Source organism: Ciona robusta, chromosome 1, assembly GCF_009617815.1.
Source record: "Ciona robusta chromosome 1, ASM961781v2".
Lineage (NCBI taxonomy): Eukaryota > Metazoa > Chordata > Ascidiacea > Phlebobranchia > Cionidae > Ciona > Ciona robusta.
In genome coordinates, this window is record NC_143235.1 from 1,433,204 (window position 1) to 1,460,070 (window position 26,867).

Sequence of the window (26,867 nt, forward strand, 5' to 3'; positions counted from 1 at the left end):
ATTGAACCTTAGAATTTTGTGAATGGGCAGTTGTTTAAAATGTTACTACCATAGTACTGTGGGGTAAAATGGGATACTGTTAGCACGAAAATTACCATATTTTCTAGTCGTCTTTTTTAACAACGTTTTTTGGAGTTCTGGTGATGCGGTTATTTAATTCTGTACTGAACTCTTTGTTTACTGCTGAATGAGACAAAAGAGAATGAAAACATATAAGACCATCTCACCCCACCATACTATACGTAGTATAAATATATATACCCCTTATATATAATAAACATATCCCACATTGAGAAACCGCGTTGCATAAACGTTACACTGAATGTGATAAAAGACGTAACATAATCAAAACGGCTTCTATACGTAGGTATCGGTATATAACTACTGTCATTAAGTTGTATTTTATATTTTCCCACGACGTAGACGCCAATTATACCATTCGTGTCTATCTACGCATTTCCTATAACGTCGCTCATTTCAAAGTTACCTGTAAAATAATTTATATAACGCAACTCCAATTGCCCCTTTGATTAAATTGGAATTAGAGTGTTACAATACGGTGCTGGAATACGAGACACATTTAGCACAGAAAAAAACAACAAATATCCTGACCGTGTTTTAACAATTAAACAACGATCTATGGGAGTCGTGAGGATACAGTTTTTATAATTCTTTGAATTTTCTTTGTTTTCTATATCAAATGTGACAAGAGAATAGAATGATAAGGTGTCCCATCTTTCCCCACCCTACTGTATATGTAACAATGAGAAGGCGGAAAGTAAAAGTAAATCCATAATGATTATAAAAAGTAAATTTATGTCGCCTGTCTTAAGCTAACGTATAAAATTTATAAAACACGATATTTTACTATGAAGCGTTTTACCTATACAGGTCTCGGGGAAGTTACTAGACTAATGATTCATCAAGGCGTTGTAACTAATCGCCGAATCCTTGCACATCCGCGTTTTTTTGCGGTGACTGATTTTTGCGGTGATTCAACCAATATATTAAGTTACAAAACTACTCTCGTGGTAGAATAGTTAAGAAGTGTTCAGTACGATTGCGTGGGGTGAAGTAACTTTCTCCTTAACTCTCCCTGATTGTTGTCTTTGATAGTCAGCTGAGTGTTTGTATTCGGTTGGCAAGTTGTTCTTTATATTCATTATCTCGGGTGCTACGCGTACACAAAACAACAACGAAACACTGTTTTGGTGATGTTTGATTCATAAAGTTAGCGATCTCATTTAAAACATGGGGATATTTTGACTTTTAATTCTACGCCAAATTTGTTTTCCCTTGGAGCATTTAAACTAAATTCTATATTGAATAAATGAATAAATGTGACTTACTTTATCTTCGCGTAGCCGGTTTTGTGTACATTTAATTTGATTTGTATTTGTGACGTATTGTTTCGTTTTGTAATTTCCCTTGGAGCGCTAGGATATATTTTGACTTTTAATTCTACGGGTTGGTGGGGGACTTTAGTTGATACGTTTATTCAATATAGAAATACACACTTAACGCTGGTAACTAATTTAAATTAGCATAAGCGTCATATATATGCGTGTACATATGGATGTGTTTTCCTTGGCAGAACTATAACACAGGTCCACGCGGATCCTGGCAGAACCATATTTACAATAGACAACGCCAACGGTATATTTGTGGTTCTTATCTATTTACTCATATATACCAACGCACACTTTCCCTTTCCACTGTATATTGTATTTCGCATAAATAAATAACACATAAATCTCCCGAATTTTCTATTGATAAATTCAATAGCCATGTCGAATTCACGATTTAGAAAACGCTTTAAACGTACTTTGTTAATGTAGACTAAAATGTACAGCATATAATTAGCCCAATAATGATTTCTGGGGAACTTGGTTTACATATTCATCGGGATAAAATTGACTTAAATATTGGATGTTGGTCCACACAATGAAATTTTGGCGTTGTTAATTGTTTAAAACACGATCGGTATATTAGGAGATTATCTGCTAAAATTGTCCCATCTTTCTCCAGCCTACTATTTATTAAATGGAATAGTATGATTATACAAAGTTTTTCACAAATCGAAACCAATCCATAATCCATTGTTCCGGTAAAGCATATTTGCGCATGCGCAGTACCGCCTTAATATCGGTCATGCTTAGAGTCGTGTTCGAATCTCATAAGCCGCAGTTAATTCCGCATTTTTCGCCTTCAAATTTCTGTAATTACATCGTTTTCTTTGTAAATTAATGCGCAACTAGATTATCTTATAATTTAATTCGATCTCAATTATTGCCTTACTTTGCATTGGCGCCTTGGACGCTTCATTACCGCCGTGTATAGATGCTTGAAACCTGTAATTTACGCGGTAACAGAAACACCAACGCTTGTGTCTTGGCTAAGCCGAGTTTTTCAAAATCATCTTCGGAATTTGGACGGTCGAATAAAACGGATATATGATCGTTAATTATGGCCCCGTGGCAAATTGGTTTATGTTTTATTCGCAGGGCCGGTTCGCACGTACACTGGCTTTATACATTTTGTGTATTTAAACACCTTATGCTCATTATCGAATTGTAACATGGGTGTCTTCTTATACACCAGATACATGGTGCATTCATATAAACCTCATGCTTATTATTGAGTTTTAACGTCGGTTCTTACCGTACATTGTGTACAACATACACTGTAACACACTAACACATGGTATGCATATCATGCTCACCGCCTGTTTAATAAATCAAAACAAACCTTACACAAATGTGAAATATACACAAAACCTACTACACCTTTTGCCTATATGTCAAATCAATGTTCGTAGCAAAGAGGGGTCGCATCAAATTATATACGCGTCAGTAGTTCAGATTGGGTTTAACGTTCTCTTTGCGGTCACCTTATGTATAAGGATGCTTAGAATCCTTAGAACTCCTAATTGTATCGATGGCCTACTTTAGACGCTTATAGCTGCGACCTCTCAACATGCCATGTGTGTGTTGGATATATACGTGTTATGTAGTTTGTATGAGGTGTGTAAGTAAGTAGAAATACTTTAAATTTGAATGTGTCTTTTGTTAAGTATGACTTAAACATTATTTCATGAAAGAACAAATAACTTACATTCCTGTTTTTCATTTTTTGTCTTAGTAGGGTGGGGGAAGATGGGACACCTTTAGCACGTAATATCCAAATATCCTGAATGTGTTTTAAACAATTAACAACGGTCTATGAGGGTCGTGACGAAACGGTTGTATAGTACTGGAATGTTCTTTGCTTACTACCAAATGGGCCGAGAAAACAAAATGAAAAGGTGTTCCATCTTCCACCACCCAACTATACTTTAATTTTGAATACGTATTTCGTATAAGTCTGACTTGAATAATATTCCCACGAAAGAACAAATAAGTTACATTACTTCTTTTATTTTTTGTCCTTGTTTTGCTTTATATACAGGTCCACGTCAATTTTTTTTGTGAATTCCACAAGTTTGAATGCATTTATTAAACATACAAAATCCAATGTTAAAAGTAAACCTTTAATCCAAGATCAAAGCCACTCTCGTTCCACTGCGTTCTTTGGCACGCATAAGTCGATGTTTCTGCTTCAGAAAATTTATTGCTGTATAAAAAGCAAGCCGGTGACTGACATAAGTCAATTTGCTCGAGCTGTGTATTCAGAAACATTCAAAACCGCTGGAGTTCTGCTTAAAGAAATCGTTCAATTTTTATCTTTTGTTGGAAAGTCTGTTTCATCTTTATTGTGTGTTTAATTCCCGTGGGCTTCACGCTTAGTTTAAATACGAAGTTGGAAAGCAAATATTTACATGTGCTGATTAGCCCGCTGTGGAAAAAGTGTGTGTGTGTGGCGGGCACATTTCCTTTGGCAAATACCTACAAGTATGTTTGATACGTACGCAGGTGTAACGTGTATAATAGGCACCCTGCTTGGGTGATAACAGCCCGGCCGTTTCCAATTGTTCGCATTTCAATAGCACGTCAATACGTCCAATTCGAAACACCACATCGCGTGCGTAAAGTATCGGGGGTAAAATTAAACATTTTTTCGCGAATTTGGCCGGCGTTGCTAAAAAAGACACCGAGATGGCGGAGTCTGTGTAAGCTAAAGTGTCAGAATACTTGGTGTAACGGTAAACTTTCCAGCTGCTTAACTGGAGAGCCAAGATCCGCCCTCTCGCTCCAAACGGGTAACTCGTATTACTTCTCATGCACAAATATTAATCAAATATTTTCGCCCCACATCAGTCTCCGCCTGACCTATTAACTATATGAGGAAATATAATGTACATATTTGACACAGACGTGTGAGATCTGGCACATCTTGAAACAGCAAATTAAATTGTTATTGGCTATAAATCGTTGAGACATCCGGTATAAACTCTTGGCATCTTAAACCACAGATATATATTACCAACAACAAATGTATTTTGTTTGAAATAATTTGTTACAGTTTTCTGTTAGTCGACTCATTTCCGATTGTAACGATTAGTTGTTAATTCTGCGTATTCTTTTAACTACATACTAAAATATCGTATTCATTTTACTACAAAGTTTACTCTCACAAGTTTTTAAAGTTATTATACAGACTGCCGTTATCCTGCGACCCTTCTTTATTTTTATACTGATGTGACCATCGGGTTTTGAACCTCAAGATACGCATGTAGTGTATGTCTTATATGTCTTTCAATGCAAGCGTAAAGCAAACACGGGTTTATGAAATGCAACGAAGCGTTCATAGTTCGGCGCAATGATCGCTAATTATACATACATGGTGAGATGGTTCTGGGAGCTTGTAATTGGATTTCTCCTCATTATACCAAGGATGGAACGTGTTTGGTCACGGTCTATAGGTTTTAAAGCGAAGCATCGCAGGATATTGGCTTCCATAGAAATTGGAGAATAAATACCGACCTTGATCCCCGCTGATGGATGGCATTATTTGTTGCGTATATGATAGAAGGTGTACGTAAAACGTGAACCTGCAATGTTTGTGACAATTTTAAGCTGTCACTGAAATTTACTAAGTCCCACCCTTGTTTACTGCGAGTTTCCGTCAATGTTTGTTTTGATAATGGAAAAATTGGCGTCGCGATGCTTACAACATCAACTATGTGAATATCGACGTCTAATGCAACGAAATATACGTATAGTTACTAACGTAGGGTTAAATCAAATACTTTATGCGACAATGTTAATACTTATGGAAAACGTACTTTGCTTTTGTGAAAATTTCACAGCATATTATTGAGACAATTTCACATCATTGATATAACATGGTGTAGCATACAGATACAACAATGTATTAACACAGGCTGCGTAGCTACTACTCTATTTTTTAAGACACACAGCGACTTTATAAAATATGTTTGTTTCAGAAATCCTCCTGGACACAAGAACTGCACTGTCGGATTTAGGATGGACGAAGTCACAAGGTTCCGAGGTACGTATCACCTAATATCCGTGCTATGAAGTACCATATGTTCGACGTGATAACAGATTAGCGGTTATTGCTTTGTATGCAACAAAAATAAAAGTCTGTCTAATGACGTCAAAAGGAAGTCTTGATAAAACCGCACTCCTAAATCTTCTTCATAAACCACCTTTATTGCTTTTTTGCGAAGAATTTAATTCAAAATTCGTCTTATCATAACAAACAACTTTTACAGTTTTTTTAACGAACATAACTTTCTTTTGATTTGCACCTGTTTCACATGCGAATATTAATTTTCCAAACAGCATGAAAAAGTAATTTATGCAGTACTGTGGGGGAAGATGGGACACCTTTAGCACATAATATCTAAATATCCTGATCGTGTTTTAAACAATTAACAACGGTCTACGGGAGTCGTGAAAAAACATTTTATAATATTTTTAATGTTTTTTGTTTACTATACCAAATGGGACGATAAAATTTAATTAAAAAGCGTCCCATCTTCACCCACACTATATCACTGCCTTTAGAAAACATGGTAAACTGTCTCTGCCCGAAATGCGATTGACTGTTTACCATATAAGGGAGAAACGCTTAAATCGTTCGTAGACTTGAAATTCCTCACTGAGCTGTGCTCACTTAACCGTTGGTTTCCTTTTATAAACCCTAACTATTGTACCATTTGTTTGCAATTTAAAATCCGAAACTAAATTCTGGTTTTGTTAAAATAAAAAAATATTTTTTTTTTGAAATTTAAGTTTTTAGGCAATGTTTTGAATTTTTTTTTTGAAACTCCTAATAACATCTGTTGTTCAGTGGTTTTTCTAGAATAGATACTCTCAACCACCTGAACTGTTAATTTATTGCTGTGAATTGTAGTGTTATGTATAGTTTCCATATGTTTCAATTACGTTGAAGTCATAAATGTTTCAGAGTCATTGTGATATATTCCCTTAATGCTGCACTGGTTTGGTACACACATGAAACTTACTACATGATAACAGAATGTATTCAAAAGCAGCGAGCAAAGTCACTATAAAAATATTTCGCCATAACTGGGCTAAATAATTTCTCTGTTCAAATTGCGTTTTAGAATAATACTAATAGGCCAGATATTTTGTTGCTGATTAAGTAGTAGTTGGTCATTTCAAAGCCATTTGTTATTTGAAGTTATAAACGCTACATTGACACCCAAGATGGCCCACACCCAAATAGAGTTGCCTTATCATAGATTAATGCGACCCAGCTTGTCCCAAACAACTTTGTTAATGAGGTGGGCACGATATAAACCAGAGAGGCTTTCCAAGTCTGAACATAAGTGTCTTGTGAACAGGCCAGCTTTGGATCGAGTCTTAAGTGATACAGATTCCTTATGTGCCTGTGGTAGAAACGTTCACATATCGAGCGGTTGATAAGAACATGATAGACAACATACAAAGGCCTTGTAATATGGGTGGTCACTCCAATACTGGTCACAGTCAAACTCCCACTTTCAAGTCTTTTGTTTCTAACTTTTCGGTGTTTGCTTTGTTGTGGCCATTTCTATGTTGTTCTAAGTTGTGGCCATTTCTATGTTGTTTATTCCACCTGTTTCCGTGCTTGCGTTAAAGGTCTCTGAACTTTTTGTTGTGTCTGCTGATAAAATGTTCTAATGGTGTTTCTATTAACAAGTCTGCTGTAGGAATAGTTGTATCTGAAAACTGTAACCTTAAAATCTGTTTTTTCTGCAATGTCGGTGGTATATTAAACTTGTGTATTAAGTCAAATTAAGATGTATAGTTGGGTGGGCGAAGAAAGCCGACGTTTGGCACACAGTATCTAAAAACCCTAATCGTGTTTCAAACAACTAACAACGGTCTATGAGAGTCGTAAGCATACGTTAACAATTCTTTGAATGTTCAAATGGGACGAAAAAATAGAATGAACAGGTGCCTCATCTTTCTCCACCCTACTATATAATATGCCAGTCCGAAACGTTTATTATAAGTTTAATTTAAAATGTGCAATACCAAAAAACCATAGCCTGTGGCCGGACTAAGTTCAGTTTACTCTGGTATGCATGACCATTGAAGCATTCGCGCGAGTCGTATTGTTTTGGCAGGCACCATTCAACGGGAATGGAATGCAGACTTTTTAACGACGTCTGCTACAATAACCTGCTTGTGTTTGACGAATCTTAATGCGCAGGCTATGGGTAATTTGCCCAACGCATTTATCATTGAACGATAAGCTAAGTTTCAACATGTTATTAACACCAAACGCCACGCCGCATCGTGACGTCGTCGTTCCCACCTGGCTATTAACTTATCACCAGATGATTATGACGACGACGATGGTGGCGAGAAAACAAGAATATAGCACTTATAGGGGTAGTTAGGGGTCTGGGGTTGGCTGACATGATGGGAAAGTAATGTTACTTGCAACTTGTGGTATTTGAAGAGAAGATCATACCTTTTTTTCATTTTTGTATACCGGTCTTTGCATTTACTCTCACTGTACAAAACACCATGTTAAAAAAACATGTTTAAACTCGACGGTGAGCATGATGTGTATAAATACACCACGTGTGTCTGGTGTATAAGAAGACCCCAATGTTAAAACCTTACAGTGAGCATGTGGTGTATAAGTATGAAGGCACCATGTGTATTAGATGTATATACAAAGTCACAAACGTTAAATTTTATGGTCAATATAGGCCTACATATATAATCCTATATCAATATAAAGTGTAACATTACTTTTCAGTGGATGGAGGTAACAGGAGACGATGAAAATCAGAACGAGCGTCGAATGCTCTTTGTATGTCAGATTACCCAACCAAATCAAAACAACTGGCTTCGTACGCAATATATTCGGGTGGATGGAGCAAGACGAATTTATGTTGAAGTACAATTTACTATGAGGTTAGTTTGGACATTATTGGAGAAATGAAACTTGTTTTGTTGTATTGAAATGCTGTATTTTATGTATGTAGTGGACTGGGGTAAGATGGATACTGCTTGCTTATAAAGTCCCATATTTCCCGACGTTTTAAGAATTAAAACACATTGAGTTTTTGGAGGACGACAAAATAGAATGAAAACTTTAACCATTTTATCCCAACCTGTGTGTTAAGTGTATTACTGCATGCTGTTGTCGTAATATAATATTACCAAGCAGCACCTTGTAATATTACCAAGCAGCATCTCGTGGAGTTTATGACATGCATCAGGATATAAACTACATATATAGTAGAGTGGGGAAAGATGGGACACTTTTAGCACACAATTTCCAAATTCCCTTATCGCATTGTAAACAATTAACTATTTAAGCTCTATTTAAGTAATGAGGGTACGGTTTTATAACTCGTTAAATTATTTTTGTTTACTACCAAATTGGTCATGGAATTGGAAAAAAAGGTGACCCATCTTGCATCACTCTACTATACATAGCTGTTATCACATACTAGTTTATCGCATACGTGTTTCCCTGTGTTATTACTGGTTCAATTTATTCAGATCGTGTGAGGATGTGCCCAACGTAGCGACATGCAAAGAAACTTTCAATCTGTATTATTATGAAACTGATAGAGACGAAGCTACAAGCACATTCCCACCATGGGGTGAGGGGGCTTATGTAAAGGTAGGGTATTACATAGTAATTGCATGAAAAGTAAAAACAATCTTCTAACTCAAAAAAATAGACGAATTTGTAATATTGTAGTAGTTTTGAGGCAAATATTGTATGCTGGAAATTATCGCCCTTTAAAAAGGCTGTTAATAAAACTTGAAAAAGTAAATGAATTGTTGATATTAGAGTAATTTTTAAGACAAACCTTATAAGCTATTGTAACAGCTGTAACGAAATCATTTCTAGCTAAACATAACGTTAATGGATTATATTCACTTCGAATTTGGTTTATTTTCGTTTTATGTCGCATCAGATTTTGCCCGTTTACCATATTGTCAAGATATGCGTATTAAGATATCAAGATAATAACACCACCGTGTCAAACCGAAACAGTCGAAGCTGTCAGATATTTTGACATATTGTCCTTAATTTACCATATGCCTGGGTTGCCACTCAACGGGGAGTCGCCAGTTTTGACTGCGATAAAATCAAAACCCAGCAGTCAATGATTGGATTATACTTGGAGTGACGGCGCTAGGTTTTTATGATTTGATTTTTTTGTTCTTGCGCGACTGCTGTAACAAATGTGACAAGCTGGTGACGTAGGTGTAAGTGGATTAGCCGGCGGCCCGCGTCTTTTATGGTGAAGATTTTTGATTGAAACAATTAAATATTTCAGGTAGACACGATTGCCGCGGATCAGCGGTTCCGTCCCGGATCGGATAAAGTTGTGAACTTTGAAAGGAGAAACATTGGTCCGATCTCTAAGAATGGGATTTATCTTGCTATCCAGGTGCGTTGAAGTTTATACGTCTCTTAAGGAGTTTAATTACAGAGCACTCCAACACTTTCACACGCTTAGGACGTCGTGAGATATTAAGTTAGCATAATGTGTGGGGTGCAACATGAATGTTTGGTGAATAACAATACACCGATTTTATAACTTGATAGTGAGCATGAGGTTTATGAATACACCATGTGTCTGGTGTATAAGAAGACACCCGTGTTATAACTCGACAGTGTGCATGAGGTGTATGTATACACCATAGCTTGCATAAGAAAACTTACAGCACAGGCATAATATACATGGCATATTACCGCAATGCCATGAATGTTACAGCTTTATTATGACTTCAAACACACCATCTGACATTGATAAATCATCAAGTGTTATAATCCATTCAACCTCGCATAATCCATACCAAGTTTAATCCTTTATGCTCACGATTTAATTCTTGATATTCCTGAATTCCTGTCGTCATCTTGTGTAATAATATTCAAGGAATTCGATGTATATATTTGTATAGACCCTGCAAGATTGCTCTAATGAAAACAGACCGTAACTGCAGTTATAGCAATATTAATTTGTGTTAATTTTAACCCCAACGAAAATTATATGCAATTTTGCATAGTATTCACATTTTAAACTGATACAGTTTTATGCATAGATTTAATTTATAAAGTTTTATCGTTTGATTTTCTATTTTTTATTTAACATTCTTTCGTAGCCGAAGTCGAGCAGGCATAATACAGTAGGGCGGGGAAAATGAGACACATTTTCATTCTATTTTCCCGTCCAATGTGGTAGTAAACAAAGAGCATTCAAGGAATTATAAAACCATACCCTCACTACTCACACAGACCGTTGTTAGTAGTATAAAACACGATCAGGATGTTTGGATATTACGAGCTAAAGGTGCCCCATCTTCTCCCACCCTGCTATACGTTTGTTTTTATGATAGCGTTTGCATTTATAATTTCAATAGCCTTTCCATTAAATACAGGATACTGGAGCCTGCGTAGCCATCATGCATGTGAAGGTTTATTACAAATATTGTGGAGAAACTTTGAAGAACCTTGCTTCGTTCAGCCGAACTATATCCGGACCACAAGTTACAGATCTCGTGAAAACAAGAGGCTCGTGTGTGAGGAATGCCATTACTGTAAGTAATCTAGACCATAAGCATAGTTGTGTTCTTATATGAGAGTATACAAGATGTAGTAGGGTGGGGAAAGATGGGCCACTTTGCGTTCTATATTTTCTCGTCCAATTTGATAGTAAACAAAGAACGTTTACAGGATTATAAAACCGTATCTTCACGACTCGTATAGACCGTTGTAAATTGTTTAAAACACGTACAGGATATTTGGATATTATGTGCTAAAGGTGTCCCGTCTTACCCCACAGTACTATATATATTTTACAAAGAGTATAAATGAAACGACACAACTCGTGTTTCATTTACTTTTAACCTACTGAATGTATTACCATCATTGTATTTATTTTAAACTAAATATCTCATTACATTTTGAAGTGGTATTATACATTACGTATTATAGGAGGACGGTCAATACCCGATATATCATTGTGGTGGTATTGGAAACTGGACTGTACCAACTGGGACATGCTTTTGTACAGCGGGATATGAACCTAATTACTCAAGAACCCAGTGTAACGGTAAATGGGTGTTGGTATCTTTAGCCTGTATATATCGGACGTTGGTGGTCAGTGGCGCAGCCAGGAAAAAAAATAAGGGAGGGGTTTTAATCAAATTTTTTGGGGGGTTTAGAAGGGGGGCGGTCGCGACCCCCTAACCCCCCTGGCTGCGCCACTGGTTGTAGTACATCTAAATTGTCAGCCATACATTTAAAAAGAATAAAAAAATTCTCACCTACAAAGTTCCACATGTCTGGTATCTCATAAATGTGCACAAGGTGTGTAAAAATAAAATGTAAAAGTTATTTTTGTACAAACCAACACTCTTTCACAAAATTACAAATAAATGTATTAACTTGTAATCAGGCACAAGGTGTGTAAAAACGTTACACTGTAAGTTATTTTTGTTTAAACCAATATTCTACTAAAACTGTTGCTGATCGCTGTAGGCCGTATATTAGGCCTAAGGTTTGCCAAACCAACTCAAAACATTGGTTACCCAGTTGTCAAGGCGAGAGCTGCTACAAGATTTATAGTTCACGCGTATTTACATTCGCTTCTGTTATTTCACAACACGGCTTCTCACACATAAACAGGGAAAGCGACCTCGCTTAAGGCCGCAGATTTCATTTAGATAAGAGAAGCATTCGCCCGCATTTTTGTCCAGGAATTCTCGGTCGAAACGCGACGCTGCTTTCAATTGAGATTTATCACCAGAAACAAAATTAGGGAACCGTTACGTCTGCTACTGTCTTTGAACTCTGCAAGGCTCTGTTGCAGAAACTGTGGGTAAATAGTGCATTTTGCTGCTGCCAGGAAATGATCGCTTAGCAAATATGTTTAAGAGTGAAAGAAATCTTAAAGAACTGTATAATAAGTAAAATGCGCGTATTTTTCAAACGCATCCAAACGTTAAAGCCAATACTGTACATTCTAACTTTGCTGTATGATAGGTTTCTAACAGTTGTAGGTATAAGGGAAAATATCCAAATGATCTTTAAAACCTACACGTATATTTTTGTGTAGTATATTATTCTCAACCGCAGTTACGTGTGAGATTATAATAAATCTAATAAGGTTTAACATAGAAAAGTTATGCAATCATTTTAAACATATAGTAACTGAACTGTACACCTTAAAAACTTAATTTATAGAATTAAAACACCTATATTTTGTTGTCTAGTTTCATGTGCTTCACGCCAATGACGTGAAATTTAAATATGTTTATTCTTTGCATAAAAGCTTTGCAAACGTTAATTAAATGAACTGTAGACCTTATAACGTGATTGATTGCTCGTGAAATACTTAAGCAAACCATTATAACCGATACGTATATGAGCAACCACGGCACAGGTGCATATCCTGTCTTAACTCGGGTAGAGGTGCGTAATCCTGTCTGTATAATAAACAACAGCTCACCACAGAGTTGGTGGGAGACATGGATTCTGTCAGAGTCGGTTGCTTTGTTTGTTTTTGGATACGAAAACCTATTAACAACCCACTAAACGCAGTTCATAACTTGGCTATTAATAGCAACGTTCGTTCTATTGCTTGGTTAGGAGAAATGAACAAATTAATTAACACATAATGACGTAATGATCTATACTAACATACGTACACATGGTACCACACACCGTGAAATATGTGCGTATACTGATAACGATTTGTGTGCACATAACTTTGATAAACCTTGTGAAATTTACTAGGGTGTTCTTTGTTTTTCGACTCAAACTCCAATTGTATAAATAATATAAAACTTTGTTTCTGCATTGCCAATATAGCAAGAGTGACTTGCAACAGCGTACTGAATGCAAACCGCAGTATTGTCCTTGTAGATATATAGTTCTGTGGGGTAAGATGGATAACAGTTAATACCCAAATTCCAGTGTTTTGAGCAATAAACAACGCTTTTTTAGGGTATAAAACTTTCTTAATATTGTTTGTTTACTACCAAATAAGACTAATAAAGAGAAAAAATCATGCACTATCCTACCTCATCCTGCTGTATATTTATATCAATTTTTCAAAGTATTGAAAGCATATATGTAGCAGGCGTACGGGTTAAACTCTTATCTTGACGGGTATTCGGATAATTTTTCAAACACTAATCCCCGCTAAGCGTGCATACTTTCCTATTGATGTAATCAAACACTTGTATACACCAGTACACGTATATACTGAGAAATTAACTTGGACCACATGTGCACGACTATTTTTACTTCAAACCGCAACGTGTGGAAGAAATAGCTTCTAATCAGCTTAATGATAAACTACCACGCAGGAAGTCGTAGTGTATATTTACTACACACCTTAAGCCAACGCTATGATGTCATGGTGGCTGAAAGTCAATTTAATGTCATGAAATAATCGCTCAAATTCGAACTTAAGCGACGGTCGTGTAATGTGTACGTTGAGGTATTGCTAAATATTAATTCAAATGGGCACGTAGGTGGTCGTATATTTCCGGATGCTATTAACCCAGTCATAGTGAAACATAAATAGCACTCGTAAAAATAGCTAAATCTTTTTACTAATGGGCGCATATAAGATATTCATCCCCAAAGAGAACACGGTCAAAAATAATATAAATGTTTTGAAATCAATAAAATTGCTTTCACAAATCGAACCCCCGAATTAAATAGGTCGGAAATTGCAGACAGTTTCTATTGTGACAAAATATTTGCTCAGAATCGTTTCGACCCCTCCGGCTCTCGTATTATCAGAACGCGAGAGGGTTGTCAACCTTAAATGACCTCTACAAGGCGTCACTACGAAGTGAAAACGCCCCTTGTCTCGATTAAAAGGATTTGTGAGATTGCATTGTAACTAACGTAGATTATCTCGCTCTACGTAATCCACTACTTTCACCCTGATCTGACCTGGCCAAGAGTTCGTGGCCAGGTCTTCTTAATTACCGATGACCACGTAGACTTTCTAAACGTTGGGGACTCTTTAACAAACTTCAACAAACTAGAAAAAGTTTCTTTATTAATAACACAATTATGACGTGACAGTTGCGTAATTGTGAGTCATATACACGTCATTATGAACGCACTTGATGTATACTCCAGACTAAGTCGATAGGATTTTTCAAACGAAGTGTTTCATGACGTTTGATTGACAGGTCACAACAGGTTCTACTTGGTTCCACTAGGTTTGGTATTTTGTTCAACCACACATATCAGTAAACATCCACAAACTTGATATATCTCTGTGTTGAAGTTTGTATATTATTTATAAAACTATAAGCTTACTCGACCATACGTACATATAGTACTGCTGTGGGGTAATATGGGACACCTTTAGCACATAATGTCCAAATACCCTGATTCAGTTTTAAACAATCAACAACGGTTTATGAAAGTCGTGAGAATACAGTTTTATATTTTCTTTTAATGTTCTTTGTTTACTACCAAATTAAACAAATAGAGCGAAAAGGTGTCCCACCTCCCCCCTTGTATTATATGTTGACGTTGTATTTAAGTTAATCCATATTTCTTCCACAGCATGCGCGAGGAACCGTTACAAGTCAGTTGTGAAGAACGTAGCATGTCGTCGTTGTCCTGCGTACAGTTCATCTAGCAATAGGGGAGCAACTGTATGTGATTGTATGAATGGATACTTTCGCGCGCATGAGGATACAGCAGACCAACCGTGTACAAGTAAGTTATAATTTAAGACTTTCCGCTTCAGCTTATTGGGTATTACGCAACATGGTAATTTTATTCGACTCTTCGAGTAGGATAACGAAAATGCAAAGGCAAAATTCCAAAAAGTTAAGAAGTAATAGTAAATTGGTGCAACGTGCTATGAATAAATTGGATATATAGTAGAGTAGGGGAAAACCGGGACACCTTTAGCACGTATTATTTAAGTATCCTGATCGTGTTCAAACAATTACCAATGGTCTAAGAGAGGCGTGAGAATATACGGTTTTATAATTTTTTGAATGTTTTTTGTTTACTATCAAATGGAACAAGAAAATAAAATGAGAAGGTGTCCCATCTTTCCCTACTCTTCTATACAACATATTTCACATAATACAAATCGGAAAAAAAACTCAAAATTCGTTAAAAATAATTAAAATAGATTTTCCTTTTTTATATCTTTGAACTATTGATCGAATATTTATGCTCGCTGTCGGGGCAACAACAGTCGTTGTTATGTGGCCTATTTATTCCTTTTCAACTTAGTATTTTGACGACCGGCACACCTGGAACATAATACTTGGTTTAAATGTCCGAATAAGCTGGTTAATATCGGGATATATTTATGGAATCATAGAATAATTAATGACGTTGACGTATTACTTCAAAGAGATCAAACTCCCATGGTGTGCTATACTTAACACTCTGACTTAGCTACGGAATATTCCACAAATTTGTTATGCGCTTATGATAATAACATAAGGCGTGAAAGGCTTCATATTTCAATACATTTTAGGATTACCGAAACAACAGACGTACAATAGTGCGTGCCAAGATGTACCCGCTTGTTACCTTGTACGTCACGTTGACGTAGTGTTATATTCTAGTTTCCCGGGCTATTGTTAAGTCCCTTTTATTCAAGCCGGCATGTACGGGTTACGTATTCGTATCCAGGCCGTACTTTCTATAGCTGATGTTTTTCGAAAGCATCTAAAACCACTTTCGCATTCCAGCGAATCAAAACTGAAAATACGTGTTTTCCTGTCGCATGTACGCGCACGATATAAAACGCTTTATCACAAAAAGGGCGATTAGGGATAAATCAACGCCGCTGTTTTAAACATATATACAGCTTAGCATGTAACTGATACAACATAGCAATTATTTTACTAATATATTTACTTAACTCTGTATTGAACCTTTAACGGTAAATCACAAAAAAGCGACCAAAGAAAAGGGAACGCCGTTTTTTTAACGTTAAAAAATGGATTATATTATACCTATATTATATGTTTTGTACAAGTGTTGGCGAATTAGAATAATGTATTTTGTGCTAAGACTGTTGAGACATGACATTACACGACAATATCATTATATTTTGCTTTGTGAGCAATTTCAATCAAGATAATGCGTTTACTGAAGTCGTCTCGATTACAGCAGCTGTCAAGCGTTCATGTATAATTTAGAATTTAAAAGTTTCCAATACATAATCGTTGCAATATACAATCAGGTTGGGAAACTCGTTGGTCCACGAATTATACAACCAGGTTCTGCATCTACATATAACATATTTTATCTTTCAGAACCACCCACTAAAGTAGTGAACCTCTATGCGGCTGTCAATCAAAGTACATCGGTGACGTTGAAGTGGGAAAGACCTTTAAACGAAGGCGGAAGAACTGACCTTACTTACAGGTATGAATACATTATATATCTACTACTTCAATGTATAGTAGGGTGGGGGAAGAGGCTGATCCTGTTTTAAACAATTAACAACGGTCTCTATATAGGAGTCGTGAGGATGTAGTTTTATAGTTCGTTGAACGTTTATGTTTACTACTAAATGGGACGAGAAAATAGAGTTAAACGGTGCCCCGTCTCCCCCCACCCTACTGTATTGTATAATATAAATGCTTTAAATAAAATCCAACATACATATGTACATATACCTATTACCGTTAAGATTGTATCACCTACCTTTGGGGTAGCGAAAAGCTTTACCAACTGGTGAGGTGCATGCGGTAGCACCCTGGGTGTTGGGGTAATTTGACAACTTCGATTTAAACTACACCATATCAGGCTCCCGTCATTCGTTTCCGTTGGACCCATAGCGTACAGATGTAATTGTTAAAGTATATATACTCATATTTTAATGAGTAATGACAACTTGTCCGGCAAGTCCGTTAACAGTTACACAGCAGATGTTCCACTTAACAAGTGTGAATTATTAGCCAGGGCCCTTGCTGTTTAAGTGCGTCGCAAATTCAATCCTGTAATTAAGATGTTAAAATTATATCTTCGATATGAGAAATAATCATCGTTTATTAAAACGTGGTTGCAAATTGCGCGAGAAGTGAATTTCTCAAGGCGATGTCGTTCAAGTCACTTGTCGCTTCGGATTAGAAATGATTTCCGGCTTTAAATGAGCAAAATTTGTTTCCGAAACTGCATTGATCTATTTACCCAACAACCTGCCACCGTTAGCTGTCACTGCGTCGTTCAGGATTAGCGGAAAGTAATGAGAAAGTCATCGTTAACGAAATATTGGGAGAATGCGACAGATTCTCATTTGCGGTAAAACCCGTTGTTTAAAACGGATATTCAGTTATTTTTAGATAAACTCACAGCTTAAACTTAAGCCCGATGAAGAAAAGTTATCTAAGGACTTAAGGTTTATTAGACACGATGCTGATGTTTACATTATAAATTATTTTAAACCATAGATCTCGTGTATTCGCAACGTCATTCTATGCGAACTAGTAGCTCAAAATAGGTAACGGTATATAACCAAGACGTAATAACCAAATATCTGGATAGTGTTTCAGACAATTAACAACGGTCTATATAAAAGAAGTGAGAATACAGTTTTATAAACTTTGACTGTTCTTAGTTTACTACCAAATGGGACGAGGAAATCGAATGAAGTCCCATCTTTCCTCACCCTACTACCATCCTTCAGTTTTAACAGATCTCATTTCTTTCCTCCAGTATTGAATGCTTCCAGTGCCAACCAGGTTTCGTTGATTGCACACCTTGTACTGAACGCGCTGATTATGAACCACAAAAGACTGGGCTTGTAGCTACACACGTAACAGTGAAAAACCTACGTTTATTTGCATTCTATAAATTTAAGGTGGGTAGACATTAATACACAAACTACAGAGTAGTTAAATTAATTGAACGCCAACTTCCGATACCCAGGTGATCGCCACCAACGGTGTAACTGACATAGCCGCAGCGAGTGGTCAGCAACTTTACAACTTCGCATTGGTAAACGTTGAGAGAAATCAAGCAGGTTCGTATAACTACAATTCTATTATATTTTATGTGGGTGAGGTCCCGCACCGTGGCACGCCATGGGTGCTAAGATTTAGACCAGGACCAGCCCCAAGTGTAACTATTATAGAGTAGGGTGGGACAAGATGGGACACCTTTTCATTCCATTTTCTCGTCTCATTTGGTAGTAAACCAAAAAACATTCTAAGAATTCTGAAACCGTATCCTGGCGACTCCCATAGACCGTTATTAATTGTTTAAAAGGCGGTCAGGATATTTGGATATTATGTGTTAATGGTGTCCCATCTTCCCCCACCCTGCTATACTTCAAATTCTGGTTACACCGCCCATACTGAATCTGGTCCATATAAACTGGTCTAGATGTATTAAACTGTTATTTACTATTGCGCGGTAAGATCATATCGTTAGCACATAATATTTCGTACGTTTTAGTTTTGTGTTACGCCATCTATTGTTCTGTCTGGTTAACAATAATACATACCAGTACCTTACTTTATTCTTGGTGATCGAACGGCCGATGTAGCTTAAGTAGAGATAGACAACTTAAAGTGGGTAAAACTTCATTATACACCTTGCCAAGAATAAAGTATTGTTGTACTGGCTTTAATATACCGTGCCTGTTTGTAAGACTTTTTTTTATATTGTTCCGACGTACAAAAAATCGGCTCGAAGCTGAACTGTGGGTCTGGTGAAAATGAAACTCTGTAAAGTTTCACCGTTATTTTACCTATTGCAAAACTCTCTTCTCACGGACATTAACTTAAACGTTTGTAACGCAGCACCCAGCCCTGTCTTGAATGTTCGTTCAAGCGAAATAGACGCTACCTCAGTCCTGATAAGATGGGACGCCCCTACATTAATCAATGGTCATATATTGGATTACGAAGTTACTACCCAACATAGCAAGACACGAATGGTACTTGAACACATCGCATCTGGTGTTTCGAAGTCTTCGTTTAAAACCAACAGGACAAGTAACCGGTATTGGCGGATCGTTGGATTGGAACCTTCAAATGATTACTTGATCAAAGTAAGTGTTCTTTGTAAAGGTTTATAGATATAATGTGAGTGTGTTGGTGTAATATGTATCATAGTACTGTAGGGGAAGGATGGACACGGTTAGCACCTAAATCCCATATTTTCCGATCGTGGTTTGAACAAATAACAACGTTCTTTTAGAGTTGTGAGAATACAAGTACATATTTCTGTAAATATTTTTTGTTTACTACTACTAGAAAAGAATAAAAACATGCCCCCAAAGTATTTTGCTTTTTACCCATAATATATTTATGGGGACCCGAAATTCAAGCATATTACTAAAGCCAACTGTTGTTTATAACTCAAAGTTATAAAATTCGATGCCCTTTCTCGTTTTGTAAAGTGGATAAAAAATATGTCTTACTTTATAAAAAAATAAGAAAATTGCAACGTGAATATATTCTCATCATAATGTGGCTGTAATTTCAGTAGTCGTTATGTTCGCACTCCATGTAAAATACCATTAAGTCGTTGTATTACACATTAAAGCATCCATATTATTATGTAAACAACTCTTCACAAGATTACGACAACAGATAGCTAAACCATAACACAGCATTATGCGGATATTTAGGTATCTAGTTACATACTTGGCGTAATGCTTAGCACATAATAATGGAAACTTTACCCCACAAAGCACATTATCGTTAACTAAGTTCAAAGCGAAGTTGTGTTTACAATTCATACGCCGACTTCTATAGCTATGTGTGAGGTTCATGACAATGGTATTATATACACTGTCTGTGTTTGCCAACGTAGATATGACTTTGTGTGTGAGACATTGGCTACGGATTGACTTTTGTTTATGTTTCAATGTGTAGGTCAAGCTTAAGTCACGTCCGCGATTTTAAACTAACGAAAATTGGTCACGAAATTAAGCATATGGGCTGTATGCAATACATCATCGGGTAATGGGCCAAATCAGGTCTAGATCCCAGGTGCTTGACAAGGACCTCACCCATAAAGAATAGAAATAGAATACACCATGTGTGTCTTGTGTATGAGACACTCATGTTATAACTAGACAGTGAGAATGATGTGTATGGATACACCATGTGTGTCTGGTGTATAAGAAGACACCTATGTTATAACTAGACAGTGAACATGAGGTGTATGAAGACACCATGTTTGTCTGGTGTATATAACAAAAATCCGTTTTATAACCAAACTATATAAAGACAACAACACCAATATAGATAACTTACCAGCTATAACTCTACCGATATAAATCCTCATAACAAAACATGCACTAACTTAAAACTCATTCATTGACCACAAACCATCTTTTCCTTATAAGGTAAGAGCTCGTACCATGGCAGGATTTGGTCCATACAGCGTTCCAATAAAAGTCAAGACTTTGAATAAATCTACAACGACAGTAGCCATCAACTCCACAGCTGGAATTGGACCAGATTACTTACTTTTCGTTGCAATCGGGGGCGGGATACTCTTCGTTGTTGCTATAGTGATTGTAATCGTCATATTTCGAAGGTGAGGTCAATTTATTCGATAAGTTGTTTAATTTGTAAGGTTGTATCATATGTTTTAGATGTATTAAATAAATAATATTTACGGGATTACATAACCGTAGCTTCGCGACTCTAAAAAAAGAGTTGTTAATTTATAAAAATACAATCCGGGTACATGGGATATCATATCCTATATACTAACATACAATACTTAATTACTTAGACGCATCGCTCACTCATATTTTGGTCCAATACATGTTTTTGAATTTGTAGGGCTGGCATACGTTTGCCAATATAGTTTATGTAAAGTCTTACAGTAATAAATAAATTCTATGACTACCAGACCGTACATTTTCTCAACACTGACCCCCTGGCGTAAACCCAAAGACCAAACGTTGGATTAAATAAAATTTCGAATTCATTTTTGTACAAGAATGAAAGATCGGCTTTTTCAAAATGACATAATTTCCCAACCATAGTTCCAAGGTGGAGCTAAAGGGATTAAAAATGTTATGAGATAGAAAAGTGTGAGCCGCACCAACTAATTCATTCACAATGAAAGCTGGAACATCAAGGCGGTGATTTAAGCCTTTTGGTTTCCGCACAGAACTCGTAATTACAGCTACGTATATGCTAAGCTTAAATGACTTTATTATTGGAGCGCTCTTTACCATGAAGAGGGTTTATGCTTTACAGCTGTGTGTGATTTATGAGTAACTTTGTTCGGAACATATATGACTGAGCAGTGTGAACGTGTTGTAAGAGGGGACACTTTTAGTACTGTGAAGAAAGATGGGACACCTTAAGCACATATGTCCAAATATCCTGATCGTGTTTTAAACAGTTAACAACGGTGTGTGAAGTAGTTGGGATACGGTTGTATAATTATTTGAATGTTCTTTGTTTACTATTAAATGGTACGAGAAAATAGAATGAAAAGGTGTCCCATTTCCCCCCAACCTACTATACATGTTTCGTAGCGAAGAAACATCTTCAAAATAAAAAAAAAATCATTAATTTATATACCAAGCTACTTCTAAATACCATTCTTGATTTAAAATTCAGAAGACGTCGAAGAACCGTCAAATCGAAGAAGCTTAAGAGCGATAAGTCGATGTACAACGGAGTGTCCGTCACATTTAATTCATCTTTTCAATCCAACCACAAAACCTATATCGACCCGACGACGTATGAAGACCCGCAAAGAGCCGTCAGCGAATTCACCAAAGAAATAGACGCAACTTACATTAAAATAGAACAAGTTATTGGGGCAGGTAAGTCGTCTGAGTACTTACTCACAATTTCCGAACACAGGATACCGTATATTAGCTACGCTCCGACAGTTGTGTCTCTTATTTTAACGTGGTGGCTGCCGTACCAATTAAATCAGTACGGTGCACATAATACTATGTCGCCTAACCCGTCGGTTTTGATACGGAAGTCATTGAAGTTCGTTCGATTTTCCATCATCGATAATTTAAAATCAATTTTCTCGATAATATGAGGAGATATCGATCCAAAATTGTCAAAACCTTCTATAACTTCATTATTAATACCCTCATCAACCCCGTGAGTGACGTCGTACTGACTGTATCATGACATCATCTTACAGCTCGTGACGTCGTCTTAACTTTCGTGATGTCACTTTTTGGCCTGACGTCATTTTACGTTTTGTCACGTTATTTTACATTTCGTGACGTCATTTTATACAGATGACGTCATTTTATACTAATGACGTCATTTTATACTAGTGACATCATTTTATTTTGCTGACGTCATTTTACACGCGCCTCATCATCTTCTATTCACAATAAACAGGAACCCGAATCTTTAACGTTAAGTTCAACGATACAAGCGCGAAACTTAATCTTAACGGGGTCGGCAGGCACGTTATACGCACCAGTAAACAAGTAGGGTAATCCCGAATCATGATGTTAAGTAAAGGCGTGTGGACTTTGAATATTTCGCCAAAATGGTGGATTCTCCATTCGCGCCAGGTAGTTTATCGAGTTGTGAATTAGGGTGTTGTTTTTACGACACGAACTTCTCATACGAGTAATCCAGTTTCGAACTTGGTTAAGATTCCATTTGAATTGCGTTATCGCTATAACTGTATTCCTGTAGGAACTCGTGTCTAACGGGTGTAAAGTCGTTAGATTTTAACTATTACTTCGAATACGGTGACAAAGATCAAACTAACTGAAACAACAAAAAATGGCAATAAGACCTGTTGAGCGCACGCTAGGAAAGTTGTAATTGGTTATGGTAACAAATTAAATGTGAAGAAACGTGTACAAACAGAAACCTCGTATGATAAACACAAAAATTGAAATTGTCAAAACGTCAAATGTCTCTGCTATAGTTTATGGTGGGGTAAACAAAAGTTGGTCTGCATTTTATAATGGTATTGGAAATATATAAAGTTTTATATTTGCTCATGTGTTCATTCCCCGCAGGTGAATTTGGTGAAGTTTGTCGTGGTCGCCTTCAACTTCCTAATAAACCAGAGTCCGACGTTGCTATTAAGACATTGAAGACTGGCTACAGCACTCAACAGAAACTTGACTTCCTTGGCGAAGCTTCGATCATGGGGCAGTTCGATCATCCGAATGTCATCAGGCTGGAAGGAGTTGTCACTAAAAGTCGACCCTTGATGATAATAACAGAGTTTATGGAGAATGGATCACTTGACGCGTTCCTAAGGGTTAGTATTAAGTTAAAGCCGCTTCTACTTAAATGTATACCTGGTACCCAGACTATAAGTAATAACGTAACTATACAACCTTCTCAACCTCTTTTGGTTTATGTGTTTGTTCTAATGCACTTTCTTCAATGCACATTATACAAATTGCCATCTACGGCATAAAAACGTTTATTGTATTTAGTCATGCGGCAAAACTTCAGACGGCAGTATTTAAGTTACTGTCCCGTAATTTTAAGGTGTGTGGGGGGTGTATATTGCAGGGCTTATGTGTATTGAAGGGCCGGCATGCGATGTTCCTCTTATACTTTTGACTTAAGTTAATACACAAGATGTAATATGATATACAGCTACGTTGATATCAGGTTTTAGTTTTGTTTTAAAGCCCATAGTTATATAAAACCGGCGTCCCCGAACGTCTACTTATATGGACAAACACTATAGTTACGTAACATAAACCTATTCTTAACCCCCTGCGTAAACAAAAACAACTCCGACTACGACAGACCAGACATCCTATAAGTCTTTAACGCCTTTAAATAAAAGCACAGACAAATCATTGGAATTCCATAGCGTAGTAGATAGTTCACTTAGTAAGACATCGTCATATGCCCAGCATCTTGCTGGCTTAACGAGGCTTAACGTATCATGTTGGCGGAACGGCTTAAACCGCTCGTCATTGCCCCAAACGTTATTCAGGCTGCCCGTAGTTTCCCGGGTATCTGAATAACAATAGCAGCCATGTTTACCCACGTCTGGCTTCGGTGAGATCGGTTCTGATTTATTCTACTGTGCAAAACTTTTGCTTTACCGAAACGGAACAATTTTCAATTCCCAGACACACCTTGCGCTATTCGAAAAAAGATTGCCAAGAATCCAATTAATTTTGTTGAAAACTTTTTTAATGCTTCCAAACTTTTCACCACTGTACTTTAAGTATTTCGCTTTCGAGACACCCCATTCTAGACAAACTTGTCAAAAATCAATTAATTTCTCTTCAAAGGTCATGAAAACTGTCTAAATTTTGCACTCCACTTTTTAACGGCAAATCTTTCACCTATTTACCAGACACACGATTCGAAACAAGCTTGTCATAAAAGAATCAATTTCTGTCTAAAGATTATTACAATGTGTCTATGTTTTCATCGTAATTGAGATTAGTTTCTCTCGGTCAATTTCTTCTGGCCTTACTCTGTTTCCTCTGCGGATATGACGTAACTGTTTATACATTCCAGAACCACGACAACGGATTCACCGTCATACAATTGGTTGGAATCCTCCGTAACATCGCAGCTGGCATGAAATATTTATCTGATATGGGTTATGTACACCGGGACCTTGCTGCGAGGAATATTCTCGTCAATGCACAACTTATTTGTAAAGTATCTGACTTCGGAATGAGCCGAGTACTCGAAGAGGACTCGGATGCGGCATATACTGCACGGGTGAGTTTCCGAATAAGTGTTTTAGATAAAATGACTGTCTGTGTAAGTATTCTTTGTTTACTACCAAATCGGACGAGAGAGAGAATGACACCAATTCCCATCTTACCCCACACTACTATATAAATAAGACATGGGATGTGTCGAAATGAAGTGAAATAAAAATAACAACAGGAACAACTGTTTGACGAAAATAGATCTATAAGATCACTTCATGCCCAATAATAAATCAAATGTGCCCCAAAACTACGCACTATAGTAACTTAATAACACAAATGCTTATAATATACTTTGGGCCTGATGGAGCCAGGGATTTTCTCAATACAAAAAATTGGCCTCAAGTCGAAAGAGGAAGACTGGCTTATAGAAACAATACAGATAACCCTACAATGGGAAAGTCAGTTTGTTTATTCTGTTTTTAAGTATTTAAGGTAACGGGCGGGGTAGACCACTTGTGAATGAATGATCGTGGGGAACAAGTAAGCACATACCAAACAGACAGACCCCATCTCAAATCCCGATCGTCATACTTGACATTTAGCTTTGCCTGCACGTCAGCACATTATTATATCGACTTCATCGTCAAATAAGAAGTTCATTCAACAAATCTTTTACCTTGCCATTCTGCTTTCCTACATTGAACTATTGAACTTGGCCTTGTAGCTTACCAACATTAATCGTTAAAACGTTGGTCTTAAGATGGTATAGGTCAACTTGGTCGTTTCTTGCCAGGGTTAATTGGGCAACTTTTACTTAATCTCCAGTGGCTCGCTGTGCCATGGATGGCCATCCGTATAAAATAGATTTATATACAATGTAATAATATATCGGTTTCTTTCATACCTTGGAAAATAAGAATACATGCACTAGAAGAATTAATCTTAATTTATTTGGGCTCACTGGCCTATATCCACTAGCGTGTCCCACCATATAACCCCACTATAAAAACATTTTTCATTGTATAAATTTAACGATGTGTTTTCTTCTTGTTGCTTGCGTGTCTCACTGACTTTACTTTAGAATAAATTTTCATTTTATAAATTTTATCATCTTTGTTTTTTAGTGCGGAAAAATCCCGATTCGTTGGACAGCTCCGGAAGCTTTCACGTACCGGAAGTTTACGTCAGCAAGTGACGTATGGAGTTACGGCATTGTGATGTGGGAGGTGATGTCATACGGGGAAAGACCCTACTGGGGAATGTCAAACCGTGACGTAAGTGCGGACGACGTAGGAAGGAGGTGTTCAATATAAATGACATAGATTTTAAAGAATGCTAGGTTTTGTGCATGGTTCTAAAGTTTTCGTTTTTTACTTTATTTTGCAGTAACTTTTAACATCGATACTAGATTCATAATGAATGAATAAATTTTAATTCTCTAATGCCGGGGAACCATACAGTTGGTGTGCTCGTTCACTCACCTTGTGCTTGCTTAAGACTTGTCACTTTTTTTTAACTGGTTGCAATTTTATGCAGGCGTAGTTCCGAACTCTGTTAATCTATGTTAATAAATTTTAATATCAATGGCTGCCATTCATAAAGAATATTCCTACCCGCAGGTTATGAACGCAGTTGAAACCGGATACAGACTCCCAGCACCCATGGATTGCCCGCAAGTTCAACATAAGCTCATGTTAGACTGCTGGAAGAAAGATAGAAACCAACGACCCAAGTTTGGCCAGATCGTATCCTCCCTTGATAAAATGTTACGAGATCCATCTCAGCTTAAGGCGAAAGCAAACGAAGAGTGAGTTACAGATATGATACATGTTTGGTGGTTAACGTA

The 26,867-nt window shown here is 36.9% G+C and overlaps 1 protein-coding gene across 2 annotated transcripts in view; it reads left to right on the top strand.

Annotated features, from left to right (window-relative positions):
• The window catches only part of LOC149741196 (ephrin type-A receptor 4-like), a 31,000-nt gene that overhangs the window by 1,825 nt on the left and 2,308 nt on the right, over window positions 1-26,867 (top strand). The window contains exons 2-18 of one of the 2 annotated variants that reach the window (XM_089882301.1): window positions 5,387-5,451; window positions 8,188-8,345; window positions 8,940-9,063; window positions 9,731-9,844; window positions 10,836-10,994; window positions 11,392-11,509; window positions 14,995-15,150; window positions 16,719-16,830; window positions 18,124-18,268; window positions 18,337-18,430; window positions 19,212-19,462; window positions 20,768-20,961; window positions 22,008-22,213; window positions 23,396-23,643; window positions 24,876-25,085; window positions 26,146-26,295; window positions 26,641-26,828. In XM_089882301.1, the coding sequence (XP_089738427.1) occupies window positions 5,387-5,451; window positions 8,188-8,345; window positions 8,940-9,063; window positions 9,731-9,844; window positions 10,836-10,994; window positions 11,392-11,509; window positions 14,995-15,150; window positions 16,719-16,830; window positions 18,124-18,268; window positions 18,337-18,430; window positions 19,212-19,462; window positions 20,768-20,961; window positions 22,008-22,213; window positions 23,396-23,643; window positions 24,876-25,085; window positions 26,146-26,295; window positions 26,641-26,828 (2,692 nt within the window). Of the gene's footprint in view, window positions 1-5,386; window positions 5,452-8,187; window positions 8,346-8,939; window positions 9,064-9,730; window positions 9,845-10,835; window positions 10,995-11,391; window positions 11,510-14,994; window positions 15,151-16,718; window positions 16,831-18,123; window positions 18,269-18,336; window positions 18,431-19,211; window positions 19,463-20,767; window positions 20,962-22,004; window positions 22,214-23,395; window positions 23,644-24,875; window positions 25,086-26,145; window positions 26,296-26,640; window positions 26,829-26,867 lie in introns of both variants that reach the window. The other variant, XM_089882293.1, reaches the window with a different exon arrangement.